This window comes from Oncorhynchus kisutch, linkage group LG6, assembly GCF_002021735.2.
Source record: "Oncorhynchus kisutch isolate 150728-3 linkage group LG6, Okis_V2, whole genome shotgun sequence".
Classification (NCBI taxonomy): domain Eukaryota; kingdom Metazoa; phylum Chordata; class Actinopteri; order Salmoniformes; family Salmonidae; genus Oncorhynchus; species Oncorhynchus kisutch.
Window position 1 is genome coordinate 15,054,088 of NC_034179.2, and position 16,819 is coordinate 15,070,906.

Sequence of the window (16,819 nt, forward strand, 5' to 3'; positions counted from 1 at the left end):
ACAGGGCTGGTAACAATTGGAGGACAAGAGGAAAGCTCTTTGAGTAAATTATTTAATTGACAACCAATTCTTATGCAAAGCATTTTTTTCTATACTTTTTTTGGTTTAATTTGTGAGTTATCTATTCCCATACAGGATTTGCCTAAGAAAATATCTGGTTTGCCCACATTTAGAATATAACATTCCGTCAGTTATTTTAAAGTATGTTCATAAAAGTGTAAGCCTTCAGTGTAGGATAATTTGAAAGATGAGGGAACAGAAAGTTGTTTTATGCAGATTTGACAAGATATGCCAAATAATCCAACATTTTTATGAACATGATTAGGCTACATCAATCTACAACTCAGTTAATTATTCTCCTTTACAACATTTTGCTTAGACCTATCATGACCAATTTTGATATGTCCTAGGAATTCTTTAGCAACCATTCCTGAGGTTTAAACAAATGCCTTAAAGTGGTGTTTTTTCTTTTGACAGTGTCAACATTATCACAGTGTCAACATTATCCCCCTGTCTCGCTAAAGATATTATGACTATCTGGCAAAAGACAACAAAAGTTAATCTTAGCTATGCACAAAATGCTAACTATTCAAACACACCCACCAGTGGAAAAACACAAATTAATGTCACATTTCCTTTTTATAGACGCTTTTGAGTTGATCATCCTTGGAAAGTAAGCCACACCCACAAACTCGGCACGTCCAAGTTGGTTGCCATGGTTACGTGTCTTTACATGCCTTTAAACTGTTGCATGATGGATAGAAGATGTTCGCTGCGTTTCTGGATGTTTCCCTGCTCCTCTTCCAGTCTCCCCTGCTCGTGCACAATCTCCTCCTTGGAAGAGAGAGGGAAAATGTATGAAAAAGGCATAAAGATCCTATTAAATTACTAGACCCTCACATTAGGAAGGATCGGCCGCGTATGACGGCGGATTGACGAGGATGGCATTTTCGGAGCTAAACTGTCCAAGACGCACATCCAATAACACATGAAACCTAAAATAATTGGCAATTTTCTCAACCAGTGGCATATTAGCTTTTTAGGTGAGCGCTGATGCCACCCTGTAATCACCAGTGCCCACTTTGTCAAAGGCAGGGACAGCAACATATTTTGCTTGTCCATTCCCAGCACGCAGCGATCCACCAACGTTCCGTCAAAAAAATGTATCTAACATAAATCATGTAGCAGATATAGGATATGGTAGAAATAGTATGTGGCATTTTCTGTAGCATAGGCTGGAGATAAAATGTATGACAATGTAATGAGATACACACTTTTTACATCATGATGCAGGTTTCGCCAATCAAATAGTCAGTGGTGGAAAAGGTACTCAATGTCATACTTGAGTAAAAGTAAAGATAAGTAAAAGTCAAAAAGTATTTGGTTTTAAATATACTTAAGTATCAAAAGTAAATGGAATTGCTAAAATGTACTTAAGTATCACAAGTAAAAGTAAAACTATAAACCATTTCAAATGGCTTATATTAAGCAGACAGATGGCACAATTGTATTTGTTCTATTTATTGGCGGATAGCCAGTGGTACACTCCAACACTCAAGACAATTTACAAATTAAGCATTTGTGTTTAGTGAGTCCGCCAGATTAGAGGCAGTAGGGATGAACAGGGATGTTCTCTTGATAAGTGTGTGAATTGGACCAATTTCTTGTCAAAATGTAACTACTTTTGGGTGTCAGGGAAAATGTAGGGAGTAAAAAGTACATTATTTTGTTTAGGAATGTAGTGAAGTAAAAATATAAGTAAAGTACAGATACCCCAAAAAACGACTTAAGTAGTACTTTAAGAGTATTTTTACACCACTGCAAATAGCCTAACCCAAATGGCGATCAATCAAATAAAAAACGTGCTGTCATGTTAATAAACAACATATCCTAAAAACGGTAACGGTCAAAGTAACATGGGCAATATGGAATGGACAATCACAACTATTGTCCAGGAGTTTCATTCCATTATTATGATCAGTGGTTTCAAGTTTGTATCCATACATTTTTTTACAAGCTGATCCTAGCTATAAAAAAACATTTCAAATAGGATAACTTCTGATAAAGTTGGGTAGCTGATATTCAGAGCTTGAATAGCCAAATTGATTAGTCAAAGACATCAGGACAAATAAAGCCAAAGCAACTGCCTATTTTACAAACAATGGGCCTACCACATGGATGGGCATTCATAAAATTCCAATGCAGGCTGACATGGTAGACTACACCCCAGTAAGCACAAGTCGGCGCAGATGCCCTTTGGACATATCATTTTTGGTGCCGTTCGGAACGGTCTTGATTTCCACATCCATAGACATTGTTTCTTTCCCACATTTTGTTGGTGTTACAATTTGCAATTAAAATTGATTTGTCGTTTTTTTGTTAACCATCTACACAAAATACTCTGTGAATTCAAAGTGGAAGAAAAATTCTACATTTTGTAAAAATGTATGAAAAGTAAAACATATATCTTGATTACATAAGTATTCAACCCACTGAGTCAATACATGTTCTAATCACATTTGGCAGCGATTATAGCTGTGAGTCTTTCAGGGTAAATCTCTACGGGCATTGCACACCTGGATTGTACAATATTTGCATTTGGTTCTTTTTTAATTTCTTCAAGCTCTGTCAAGTTGGTTGGTTATCATTGCTAGACAGCCATTTTCAAGTCTTGCTATAGATTTTCATGCCGATTTAAGTCAAAACTGTAACTAGGCCACTCCGGAACATTCAATGTCGTGTTGGTAAGCAACTCCAGTGTATATTTGGCCTTGTATTTTAGGTTATTGTAAGGGTTGCGTAACTGGTGGCAGGGAAGTGAGACGCAGGAGAGCAGAACTAGGTAATAGCCGGAGCAGTTTAATACCAAAACCAAAGGCATCAAGAAAATAACAACTTGGGTACAAAACCCGACGTACACCAGTCAACATGTGCACAAGCACTTACAAACAAACAATACCACACAAAGACATGGGGGGAACAGAGGGTTAAATACACAACACGTAATGAGGAAATGAAAAGCAGGTGAGTGGGAAAACAAGACAAAACAAATGGAAAATGAAAAATGGATTGGCGATGGCTAGAAGACCGGTGACGTCGACCACCGAACACCGCCCGAACAAGGAGAGGAACCGACTTCGGTAGAAGTCGTGACAGTACCCCTGCCCCTTGACGCGCGGCACCAGCAGTGCGCCGACACCGGCCTCTGGGACGACCCGAAGGGCGAGGCGCAGGGCGATCCGGACGGATGACAGTGGAACTCCGGCAGCATTGACGGGACCAACACGTCCTCCACCGGAACCCAGCATCTCTCCTCCGGCCCAGTCCACGAGGTACTGAAGGCCTCTCGCCCGATGCCTCGAATCCAGTATGGAACAAACGGAGTACGCTGGGGCCCCCTCGATGTCCAGAGGGGGCGGAGGAACCTCCAGCACCTCAGACTCCTGGAACGAGGGGTTAATACGGTAATCGGGGGGAAGATGTAACCTGTAATTCACCTCGTTCAGTCTCCTCAGGACTTTAAATGGCCCCACAAACCGCGGACCCAGCTTCCGGCAGGGCAGGCAGAGGAGCAGGTTTCGGGTCGAGAGCCAGACCCGGTTTGCAGTGATGGTCTACGCTGGCTTTCTGGAGCAGCACGGCACACAGAAGGTGAACATGGGCGGCGTCCCATGTTTCCTCGCATGCCGGAACCAGTCGTCCACCGCAGGAGCCTCGGTCTGACTCTGATGCCACGGTACCAGGACCGGCTGATAGCCCAACATGCACTGAAACAGCGACAGGTTTGTGAAGGAGTGACGGAGTGAATTTTGGGCCATCTCGGCCCATGGGACGAACCTCGCCCACTCTCCTGGCCGGTCCTGGCAATACGACCGCAGAAACCTACCCACATCCTGGTTAACTCTCTCCACCTGCCTGTTACTCTCGGGGTGAAAACCCGAGGTAAGGCTGATTAAGACTCTCAGACGTTCCATGAACGCCCTCCAGACCCTCGAAGTGAACTAGGGACCCCGATCAGACACTATGTCCTCAGGCACCCCGTAGTGCCGGAATATGTGTGTAAACAAGGCCTCCGCAGTCTGTAGGGCCATAGGGAGACTAGGCAGCAGGAGGAGATGGCAGGACTTAGAGAAACGATCCACAACAACCAGGATCATGGTTTTTCCCTGTGATGAGGGGAGATCGGTCAGGAAATCGATCGACAGGTGTGACCATGGCCGCTGTGGAAAGGGTACCTCTTACCTCTGGGCAGGTGCCTAGGAGCCTTACACTGGGCGCACACCGAGCAGGAGGAAACATAAACCCTCACGTCCTTAGCCAAAGTGGGCCACCAGCACTTCCCATTCAGACAGCTAACCGTCCGACCGATGCCTGGATGACCAGAGGAGGCTGACGTGTGGGCTCAATAGATCAGCCGGTCACGAACAGTAGACGGAACATACAGACACCCAGCGGGACACTGGAGGGGAGCGGGCTCTGCACACAACACCTGCTCAATGTCCGCGTCCAGCTCCCACACTACCGGCACCACCAGGCAGGAGGCCCGGGAGTATGGGGGTGGGATCCATGGGCCGCTCCTCTGTGTCATACAGCCAGGACAGTGCGTCTGCCTTCACGTTCTGGGAATCTGGTCTGTAAGAAAGGGTGAAAACAAAACGGGTGAAAAACATGGCCCACCTTGCCTGGCGAGGGTTCAGTCTCCTCACCGCCCGGATGTACTCCAGAATGCGGTGGTCAGTCCAGATGAGAAAAGGGTGTTTAGCCCCCTCAAGCCAATGTCTCCACGTCTTCAAAGCCTTGACGACAGCCAACAACTCCCGGTCCCCCAAGTCATAGTTTCCCTCCGCCGGGCTGAGCTTCCTCGAGAAGAATTTCAGGGGCGGAGCTTCGGTGGCGTACCCGAGCGCTGAGAGAGCATGGCTCCTATCCCAGCCTCGGATGCGTCCACCTCCAAAATGAATGCCAAAGAGGGATCCGGATGGGCCAACACGGGAGCCGAGGTAAACAGAGCCCTCAGGTGACCAAAGGCCCTGTCCGCCTCAGCCAACCACTGCCAACATACCGGTCCCCCCTTCACCAGTGAGGTAATGGGCTACCTGACCAAAACCTCTGATAAACCTCCGGTAGTAATAGGCAAACCCTTGAAACCGCTGCACCTCTTTTACCGAGGTGGGAGTCGGCCAATTACGCACGGCTGAGATGCAGTCACTCTCCATCTCCACCACTGAGGTGGAAATGCGGTACCCTAGGAAGGAGACGGACTGTTGGAAGAACAGACATTTCTCAGCCTTGGCGTACAGGCCATGCTCCAACAGTCGGCCAAGCACCTTGCGCATCAGGGACACATGCTCGGCACATGTCGCGGAGTATATCAGAATGTCATTAATATACACCACTACACCCTGCCTGTGCAGGTCCCTGAAAATGTAATCTACAAAGGCTTGGAAGACTGATGGAGCATTCATCAACCCATACGGCATGACGAGGTACTCATAATGCCCTGAGGTCGTACTGAACGTCGTCTTCCACTCGTCTCCCTCCCAGATACGCACCAGGTTGTAAGCACTCCTGAGATCAAGTTTGGTGAAGAAGCGCACCCCGTGCATTGACTCAATCGCCATGGCGATAGGAGGTAGCGGGTAACTGTACCTCACAGTTATCTAATTAAGGCCTTGATAGTCAATGCACGGGCGAAGACCTCCCTCCATCTTCTTCACAAAAAAGAAACACAAGGAGGGGGAAGTGGAGGACCGAATGTACCCCTGACGCAGGGATTCGGAGACATATGTTTCCATAGCCACCGTCTCCGCCTGTGACAGAGGATACACGTGACTCCTGGGAAGTGCAGCGTCTACCAGGAGATTTATCGCACAATCCCCCTGTCGATGGGGTGGTAAGTGAGTCGCCTTCTTTTTGGAGAAGGCGAGAGCCAAATCGGCATATTCGGGGGGAATGCGCACTGTGGTCTGGACTTTCCACCGTAGTAGCACCTACCGAAACCCCTAAACACCTCCCCGAGCACTCTCGCGACCACCCCGCGAGAGCCCTCCACTGCCTCGAAACAGTGGGGTCATGACAAGCTAACCATGGTAGGTCTAGCACCACGGGAAACGCCGGAACCTCCTCCGGTCTCCCTGAGCGCAGTACCTCCCAACTCCATGGGCATCGGAGCGGTAGTGCTGGTGGATAGAACCAACAGACCTCAATCTGGACGTCCACGGGTAGCCAGCAGGTCGAAGTTGAGGGTGGTGTCTCTGCAGGCCAACTCTCGACGGACGTCCTCGCGCAAACTGCAGCGATAGTGGTCAATCAGGGCCCTGTCGCTCCATCCCGCTCCAGAGGCCAGGGTTCGAATGTCCAAAGCAAACTCCTGTGTGCTCCTCGTCCCCTGCCGCAGGTGGAAAAGACGTTCACCCGCTGCCCTCGGGCGGGTAGTTGAAGACTGCCCGGAATCGAAGGGAGAACACCTCAAAGTAGTCCAGCACCGCATCTCCTTCAAACCATACAGCGTTGGCCCACTCCAGGGCTTTCCCAGAGAGGCATGAGACGAGGGCGGACACCCTCTCACGGCCCGAAGGAGCCGGGTGGATGGTTGCCTGGTGTAACTCCAACTTTCAACAGGAAACCCTGGTAGGGACAGCCGTCCCATTGTACTCCCCGGGGAGGGTGAGGCGAATCCCACTGGAACCGGGTGCTGGGGGAGTGAGTAGTGAAGGCCCCTGTTCTGCTGGTGGAGGTGCTGGAGGTGGTGGAGGAACTCTCTGTCTCTCCCAGCGGTCCATAGCTTGGATGACGCAGTCCATGGTGGCGCCGAGATGGTGGAGCATCCTGGATGCGCTCCTCGATCTCCATATCAGTGGCACCTGCTCCTGCTGAATCCATATTCGGGTGTGGTATTCTGTTAGGGGTGGGTAACTGGTGGCAGGGAAGTCAGACGCAGGAGAACAGAACTAGGTAATAGCCAGAACAGTTTAATACCAAAACCAACATCATCAAGAAAATAACAACTTGGGTACAAAACCCGACGCGCACCAGTCAACATGTGCACAAGCACTTACAAACAAACAATACCACACAAAGACATGGGGAGAACAGAGGGTTAAATACACAACATGTAATGAGGAAATGAAAACCAGGTGTGTGGGAAAACAAGACAAAACAAATGGAAAATGGAAAATGAAAAATGGATTGGTTATGGCTAGAAGACCGGTGACATCGATCGCCGAACACCGCCCAAACAAGGAGAGGAACCGACTTCGGGAGATGTTTTGACAGTTATTGTCCTGCTGAAAGGTAAATTTGTCTCTCTCAGTGTCTGTCGGAAAGAAAAGTCAACCAGGTTTTCCTCTTGGATTTAGCCTGTGCTTAGCTCTATTCCATTTTTTATTTATCTCCCCCAAAACTCACCAGTCCTTGCCGATGACAAGCATACCTATAACATGATGCAGCCACCACCATGCTTGAAAATATGAAGAGTGGTACTCAGTGATGTTGTATTGGATTTGTGCCAAACATAAAGCTTTGTATTCAGGACATAAAGTTCATTTCTTTGCCAATATTTAGCCATTTTACTTTAGTGCCTTATTGCAAACAGCATGCATGTTTTGGAATATTTTTATTCTGTACAGGTTTCTTTCTTTTCAGTCTGTCATTTAGGTTAGTATTGTGGAGTACCTACAATGTTGTTGATCCATCCTCAGTTTTCTCCTATCACAGCCATTAAACCCTGTAACTGTTTTAAAGTCACCTTGGCCTCACGGTGAAATCCCTTTACGGCAACTGAGTTAGGAAGGACGCCTGTATCTTTGTGGTGTCTGGGTGTATTGATACACCAGACAAATTGTAATTAATAACTTCACCATGCTATTCAATGTCTTTTTTGTTTTGTTTTACCCATCTACCAATAAGTGCCCTTCTTTGCGAGGCATTGGAAAACCTCCCTGGGCTTTGTGGTTGAATCTGCGTTTCAAATTCACTGCTCGACTAAAGGAACCTTAAAGATAATTATATGTGGGGTACAAAGATGAGGTAGTCATTCAAAAAGCATGTTAAACAGAGTCCATTGCAACGTATTATACAACTTTTTAATCCTGACCTTATTTAGGCTTACCATTACAAAGGGGTTGAATACTTATTGACTCAATGCATTTCAGCTTTTCCTTTTTAATGAATGTGTTTTAAAAAAATCGTAAAACGTCATTCTACTTTGACATTATGGGGTAATCCCAGGAGTTCTACACCTGGAACTGCATGCATGTTTATGTTTGTGCTACTGTTTGTGTGTTTGTGTGTGTGCGTGTGTGTGTGTGTGTGGTTAGTAACCACTACACACCCTGAGTTTACTCAGCCCCTTCCTTTCCTTGTCATTCTCCTCTGCCCGTGCACGTAGCCAGGTCTCATTCTGGACTCTGTGTCGCTCAAGCATTTCATGTAGTTCCTGCAACACCAAAACCACAAACAAAGCTTCCATCATTCTTCCTGGAAAACCATTATTTCATAGAATAGAAATTATTCAACCACACAAAAAGGAGAACTATTGGAAAGCTACATATTTAGTGAATGAGTGAGTGAATGATAATCTTGAACTCTGAGTGAGCCTTTACCTCCTCCTGTTGCTGATGGTGGGCTTGGTGAGATTCTCTCTTGTACTGAAGAGCAGCTGCAGACTGAGCAAGCTCTGACCTTTCTCTACAGTAATGAATAACTTATTGAATGGATGAATTAATGAATGAATGCATGCATGAATGAATCGGTTTGTCAGTCACTCAGTCAATTAATGAAGAGTTTATTGGTCAGGAAAATGTTTGACCTGTTTGTCAAAGGTGATCTGTTTGTCAAACTTTGGACCTAGATTGAAAACATAATACCTGTCAAGCTTCTGAAACTCTCCATCAAGCATGGAGAAAGCTTTATGGATCATATCCATCGCCTCATCTCGGACGGCACTGAAGTCTCTTTGGGCTGTAACCTAATGATGTAACATCAGCATGATAAACATACAGACTACAAGTCGTTATAGAAACAGTATGTGAGCAAGTTGCTACTACCTGGATATAATAGCATGTCTTACTAGGTGGGCTTTTCTTAAGGAAAGTTTGAGGGAGTCAACGAGAGAAAGAGAATTTCTCAGCCTAGCCACTCTATCTCTATCTCTCTATCTATCTATACTCTATCTCTCTCACTCTCTCTTTGACTTTCTCTCTCTCTCTTTCTCCCTTTCTTTCTCTCTCTCTCTCCTTTTCTTTCTCTCTCTGTCTCTCTTTCTGTCACTTGCTGTCACTCTCTGTCACTTTCTGTCTCTCTCTCTCTCTCTCTCTCTCTCTCTCTCCCTCCCTCCCTCCCTCCCTCGGTCCATGCCTCGGGACTACCTGGCCTAACTACTCTTGCCTGTCCCTGTCCCCACTCCACCCAGCCATGCTACCGATCCAGTTCCGCTGTTCATGCCTGAGGCTATGGAACTCTGACCTGTTTCTCCGTACATGCTACTTTGTGCCGGACCTGCTGTTTCAACCCTTTCTCTCTCTAATTATTTTTTGGACCTTCTGTTTCCACCTCTGAATGCTCAGCTATGAAAAGACAACTGACATTTACTCCTGAGGTGTTGAACTGCTGCACCCTCTAAAGCAACTGAGGTGTTTATTTGACCCAGCTGGTCATCTACAAAAGGTTGAACGTCTTGAAGAACGATGTACTCTTATAATCTCTATCCGGCACAGCTAGAAAAGGACTGGCCACCCCTCGGATCCTGATTCCGCTCTAGGTTTCTACCAAGGTTCCTGCCTTTCTAGGGAGTTGTTCCTAATCATTGCGCTTCTGCATCTGCATGTGCATTGCTTGCTCTTTAAGGTTTTAGGCTGGTAATCTGTATAGAACTGCCTGACAACTGCTGACGTAAGAACGGTTTTAAAAATACATTTGATTGATTGATTGACTGCTTTAAAATGTTTTACTAAGTTACTACATCATACAGTAACAATGCCTCTATGCAGTTTGATGAACAGTTCACTGCTTTTCATGTGACCCACCTGTGCAGAGGCAGCTGCATCCGTCCTCACAGAAAACAGAGATGGAGACTCACTCAGCTCATACTTGACATTGGGGACCTTTGTCGGTGCGAAGCTGATCAAATGAGAGCGAAAAAGCTTTGTGAAACCTGAAACCTAATTTGAATAACTGTAACTGTGTAGGTGTAGGATCTTAACTTGATCATCCTGTTGAAAAATTACTTTCCTCAAAAGCAGGAAATGTAAAAACCTGTAGTGCATTTGGGGTTTAAAAAGGCTTCTAAATGTTGTAATTTCCACAAAAATTCCAGACTTGATTTTCCCTTATGAAAAATACATCAACCACTACAGAAATGTAAATTCATTAAAATCCACACAATAATAGACATTTCCTGTTTTGCTGCAGGACTATTTTTCTGTTGTAGGAGACTGGTTCAGATTCTACATCTGTAGGTTAACATAAAATAACACAGCCAAACCAGAAAAATAAGTCTGCAAAGAGAGCAAAATGTTCATTGTAGTTTGAATAGGATAGCTGACATAACAAAATACTAACCCATGGCTGACTCCCTGAAGCCCAAATTCAGATAGAATCTCCTTCATCACTATTAGAAGAACAGAAAGGAAGTGCATAACCGGCTTATCGAATAAAGGTTGAAGAAAGATGTAAAAGTGTAACGGAATGGCAAAAAACTACCCAAGTATTGGAAATCTTTGAAATTGATCTAGGCTGTGTTACCTGGCTGTCTTTCGGATGGGTTAATCAATTTCATCATCTTCAGGTCATTGAATTCTTGTTCTTCATTTTTGCCACCAAATACATATATCTGCATAATACGAACACCAGGTCATTAAGAGAGAGAAATAGATCTTAGAGATAGACAGATGACAGAGATAGACAGTTGACACATGCGTGCACACGTATCCAAGCACGCACACACGCACACGCACACGCACACACACACACACACACACACACACATGGCTGTGAAGGATGAAGGCTGTATGGTCATGACGGCGGGCCGGAGGAATCCCCACATAGAGAGGCACCTTCCATTTCATCTTAGCTGGAGCGGTGGAGATGGAGGGGGGAGGGAGGGAGAGGGACCAGGGAGGGAGACAAGTAGAGGGAGGGAGGGAGACAGGGAAGAGGGGAAATGTCATTACACGTCAGCTACTAGGCCTTTATCTGTAAACCTAGGATCTTTATTCAAACCGCCGAAAACAAATAATTGCTTGAAGGAACGAGGGATGGATTTTTGTGCAAGGACTTTTTCCACACGAGGGCAGCATACATGCAGTATTCAAATGCCCATGCTAATATAGTGGAAACCGTGATGATGCTGTTTGACTTACCAATGCTTAATTTATGAATTTCATTGGTTGATGTGACTGTTCCATCCTGACTGGTGCATTTTCCACCAAACAAGTAAATATCCTGAATTGAATGATATTCAAATAATAAGAGCATGAGTACACGAATAACACCAAAGTAGACATTCATAGTCCTATAAGGATTTATTGAGTCAAGCATTCTGTTGCCTGGCAATATCAATATCATTTGATATTTTTGGTAGGTGGTGAGGGGGCATTTAGTGTGTTGTTTACACCTTGTCATGATGTGCTGTGAGGGTCTGACCTGCACAGGCCAGGGGCGACTCCCCCTTCACACCATACCTCTGCCACACCAGGGTTTCTGAGAATGACAGGTCACTTTAGTTCACTTCAGCCCCATTCCACTGTGACATTAATAATGCACTATTGATGTCACAATGAGTTTAGAATAACAACATTACATCATAGTGGTTTTGCTGCTGGTGATTTATTCATAATGTCGGAATAGGCTGTCTGAGGATGAGGTCAGACAAGTTGAGCCCCATTCTGATAATTGCACTGTGACATCAATAATGCACTACTTATGTCACAATAAATGTAGAATTACAACATTACATCACTGTGGTTTGCTGGTAGTGATGTCATTTATGAAGTCACACAACACTCTTAGAAAAAAAGGTGCTAACTAGAACCAAAAAGGGTTCTTTGGCTATCCCCATAGGAGAACCCCTATTGGTTCCAGGTAGAACCCTTTTGGTTCCAGATAGAACCCTTTTGGGTTCCATGTAGAACCCTTTCCCCAGAGGGTTCTACATGGAACCCAAAAGAGTTCTACCTGGATCCAAAAAGGGTTCTTCTATGGGGAGAGCCACAGAACCCTTTTGGAACCCTATGTGGGCTGTTTGAGGATGAGGTCACTTCAGTTCAGCATCATAGATGCAGCAAAGAGGTCAATGGACCGCAGACCATGAGGGAAAGAAGATGGAATGCCGGATTGGCGCACATGCAACAAATCTGATCTAACAAAGTGGATAGTTGTCAAATCCATCATGATTGATGTATTGAAACAGGCCCACAATGTGGTTACTGAAGTCCTATTTGGATATATTTCTCTGTTTTCGCTGCATAACATTTAGAAGTAGTCCCTTTTTAGGTTTAGAAGAAGTGACTGCTAAATGCTAACTACTGTTTGTATAAACTGGTAGCATAGCTAGCACACAGAAATTGTGAGAGGTAGTCAAAGTAGTTTTTAACTATAATGCTGTTGATTGGTGACAGTGACATGAACATGTATTGGGGTTGACCTCCATACAAGGATTATACTCTGATTTTTCCCTCAACATAGTATAAAATACACATATAAACAATAGCCTAATGTAGGCTAATTTTGATGGGTGCAATGAGGAGAATCAGGATCTTCCCCCACAGCATCTTTACCCCACTCGTTTTCATGGAAATTCCATTGTTTTGGTAGAGTTCGATTGACCTCTTTACCTCATCTATTCTGACAATTCCAATGTGACATCATTAATGTATTATTGATGTCACAATGAGTTTAGAATAACAGCATTACAGCGGTTTGATGTCATTTATGATTCAGAATTACAAATTTGCATCACAGTTGTTTACTGACGTTTTGGTTTGATTAGAACATTCCCCTATTCTAATGATGTCACAATGGGTTTACTAAAATGTGTAAAATGTAAAGAATATCAGCCCATGCAAAGTCTGTAGGAGCACTAGCATTTCTTTACCCGTGTTGAGAACATGAATGTCTTTGTAGTAGCAGCCATCCTCAGCACATCCCCCAAACATGAACACCTGCTCACTGACTACAGCAAACGTGTGGTTGTATCTACAAAGACAGAACATCACAGACACAGGCAAATACTGTAGCAGGCTGCATCTGCAGGATCAGAGCATGTCAACAAGGGATATATTAGGCTACAGTGTAATCTGTCAAAACTAAAATTAAGTGTTCGTACTGACAAAAAACTGGACTGAACTGAACTAAGTTCAGAACTGAATTGAAGCCAAACTTGTTGTCTATAGCCTGTTGTTGCAAGGCAAGGGCTGTGTGAATTTGGATTGGGATGAGGATGAGAGTGCCCGTACTAGACTGTTGGCCGTCCTTGGAACGGTCATGACTGAACCGTGCCAAGTACTGGGGGGCTTCAATGGAGGACAGATGGCATTCAGATATAGTTTCATATGAGGTCGTCCGTTACCCTATTGGTTGCTGTTGTCAACATACTGTGCCATGGCAACCTTTCACGCACACTCTGTGATGGAATGCAGCACAGCTAACAAACAAGTCTTCTGGCGTACAATATCAGCTAAACCCAGCAAATGTAATGATGCATCCTTTCAACAGGAGAATCTTTAGCTCATTTCTGTCATTTGAGACCACTAGTTAGGCTTCTTATGTTTACGATGGTGTAAATTACCTTGCAGATGGCAGAGTGCCAGTGGTCTTGACTGGGGTCCAGTTCAGAGAGACTGAAATACAAGTAGTCACACTCTGAACCAAAGAGACTGAAGAGATGAATTACTCTACATGCATAAATATTTCCTCTGACCTACGTTAACCTCCACGGCAGCATTATTTATCATTTACTTCCTAATCAGTGGGTTCGACCTGACAGCAACAGGGTCACTGATTTGGATGAAAGTGTTTGCTATGCTTGTAAGTGACCATGGCTCAACCCTGGCCCATACTGACCTGTGGTGACCATGGCTCAACCCTGGCCCATACTGACCTGTGGTGACCATGGCTCCACCCTGGCCCACACTGACCTGTGGTGACCATGGCTCCACCCTTGCCCATACTTACCTGTGGTGACCATGGCTCCACCCTGGCCCACACTGACCTGTGGTGACCATGGCTTAACCCTGGCCCATACTGACCTGTTGTGACCATGGCTCCACCCTGGCCCATACTGACCTGTGGTGACTATGGCTCCACCCTGGCTCATACTGACCTGTGGTGACCATGGCTCCACCCTGGCCCACACTGACCTGTGTTGAACACCATGAGGTCATCAGTGGGGACACCGTCTAGGAGCCCACCGTAGACATAAATGTTGTCTCCCACGGAGACGGAACTGTGTCTGATGGTTCTAAGAGACACACCGCCTGTGGCAAGCCGCTCCCACGTCAATGACACTATAGCAAATGAGACCAGAGGGCAAATAACACAGAGCGTTTTACTCCATGTTAAACTGTGTAGTTTTAGTTACAATAAACTGTACAGCAAACTCAGTAATGAACATCACAATCTCACCCTAAGCATGGCATGGGTCGTGAAAATAATAAACGCTACAGCTACTACTCTTTCAAAGTTGTTGTTGTTATGGCAATGTTAGTTTGGGGGAGTTAAGCTCTTTCATCATTGACACTGGAAGTGGCAAAGAATCTGGAGTTTTAACCAATTATGTTATCTTTGAGTCGAGGCTGAGTTCCTTCTTATCATCTACACTGCTTCCCTGAAATAACCCAGGGACTCCCTGCCCTGTAATCTTACCTATGTCAAAGCAGTAGACTCCAGGAAGACATTCTCCAGCCTGCGGACTGGCCACTCCTCCAAACAGGTAGAGCTTGCCTTTAACCACACTGCGGAGGCAGGGAGAATATATCTACAGTATATATGTACAATTTTTTAAATGTTATTTAACCTTTGTTTAACTAGGTAAGACAGTTAAGAACAAATACTTATTATCAATGACAGCCTAGGAGCAGTGGGTTAACTGCCTTGTTCAGGGGCAGAATGACAGATTTATACATTGTTAGCTCGGGATTCAATCTAGCAACCTTTCGGTTACTGGCCCAACGCTCTAACCACTAGGCTACCTGTCGCCCCAAGGGACTTCCTGCCCTGTAATCTTACCTATGTCTCAATGATGTCTCAATGAATGTCTCCATGGTTGATTTGTAGACAAATAGCATACCGTATTAGTATGGTCTGAGGTTCAAATGGTAATTGAGATATCCTAATTGTTAAGATGCTGTATACAGTATATCAATTACCAAAGTGTGTGTCCTTCTCTTGCTGAGGGTACAACCCCATTCTGTGGCATCACCTCCCATGTGATGTGAGTGGCTGAAACTAGAAACATGACTGAAACTGAGTAATCATATGTGAGAAATGACATTATATTGCATGTTTAAGAAGGCTTGTATTATGATTAATCTAGACTGTCAATAGGGGTATTTAGTTGTAGCCTACATGTGTTTGGTTGAGCTCATTGAGTATAATTATACTGTACCTGTGAGCATGTAGAAGTCATTCAAATATACTGGCTGCTCCTCCTACAGAACAATGGGAAATACATTGTTAGGTTCATTGCAGTGTTTTAGATAGGCTTACCAATTAGTAGCATAAGGTAGTGAGATTCACCTCATGGGATATGGTGGACACCCCTCCAAACAGGAAAGCTATATTCCCAGCCACAGCTAGCGCATGGCTGTGCCTGGGAAGGTGGAGATATGTGGAAATTGAGAAATTAAACATGGAAACAACTATGTTGTTTTTCCATCTGCTTCTAGAGAGGCATGTTCAGCCAAGTTAAGAAAATACTGGGGGCATACCTGAGGTGATGACGGGGAAAAGCTGAGCGGTCAATGAGAGAAGCACACACACACACACACACACACTTACCTGGGGCTTGGCGGTTTACCTTTTGTTTCCTTGGCAACCCAGTGTCCACTTGCTAAGGCCATTCTGTCTACAGAAACAGGCATAAAAAGCTCTAAAGATGATCAATATCTTTTACTGAAAAAGTGCCAACCTGAAGTAATCCTGGTGTTAAATAATGTACCATAAATATTTTGGTGGAGAAGGAATCTGCCCCAGGTGATCCTAGAATAGTTTGCTGGTTAAGCACCGTGTCCTCTTACAGACACACCTTTGCCGTGCAGGTACTGTAAACTGAACACTCTCGTTGCCTAGTGATGACCACAAACAGACCTCATGGAGCACAAACTACCAGTAAAGCAATACGTTTCACATGACTTACCCACCTGGTATACACATTTGACCATGCAATAGACATTTACCATGAACAAAAAAGGACATTGGTAGGCGGCGCTTCATTCAATTACACCTGCAAGGAAAACCGGCAATGCATAATTTTCTCCTATATGGAAGGTCCCAAAAGCATCGGAGCAGTAATAAAATCAATGGAATCTTAATCCTATTTTTGACATGGTATTTCTGGGTAAAACACCTAGAATGCAATGCATTCCTCATTTGGCCTACCAAATATGTATTTTTTACCTTTATTTAACCAGGCAAGTCAGTTAAGAACAAATTCTTATTTTCAATGACGGCCTAGGAACAGTGGGTTAAGGGGACAGAACGACAGCTCGGGGGTTTGAACTTGCAACCTTCCGGTTACTAGTCCAACGATCTAACCACTAGGCTACCCTACCGCCCAACATAGCATTTTGAATATTAGAAAACAACTCATGTTTATCAGAGT

The 16,819-nt window shown here is 44.8% G+C and overlaps 1 protein-coding gene across 4 annotated transcripts; it reads right to left on the reverse strand.

Moving 5' to 3' along the window:
• Positions 1-34: 34 nt before the first annotated feature.
• Positions 35-16,720, reverse strand: zmp:0000001301 (rab9 effector protein with kelch motifs). Of its 4 annotated transcripts, none has more exons than XM_020484873.2 (19): positions 16,157-16,720; positions 15,997-16,063; positions 15,736-15,808; positions 15,605-15,647; positions 15,366-15,444; positions 14,863-14,951; positions 14,358-14,504; positions 13,787-13,838; positions 13,094-13,194; positions 11,615-11,700; positions 11,361-11,442; positions 10,986-11,071; positions 10,744-10,831; positions 10,561-10,609; positions 10,026-10,119; positions 8,868-8,968; positions 8,604-8,688; positions 8,333-8,437; positions 35-834 (listed from the first exon to the last, which is right to left on the reverse strand). In XM_020484873.2, the coding sequence occupies exons 2-19, from the start codon at positions 16,056-16,058 to the stop codon at positions 730-732; spliced, it is 1,527 nt and encodes a 508-aa protein (XP_020340462.1). In that variant the 5' UTR covers positions 16,059-16,063; positions 16,157-16,720; the 3' UTR covers positions 35-729. The 4 variants fall into 4 exon arrangements, with proteins under 4 accessions (XP_020340462.1, XP_031682125.1, XP_031682123.1 ...); XM_031826265.1 differs by having other exon boundaries at positions 16,016-16,063; positions 16,157-16,711; XM_031826263.1 differs by lacking the exon at positions 16,157-16,720 and having other exon boundaries at positions 15,997-16,143.
• Positions 16,721-16,819: the final 99 nt, after the last annotated feature.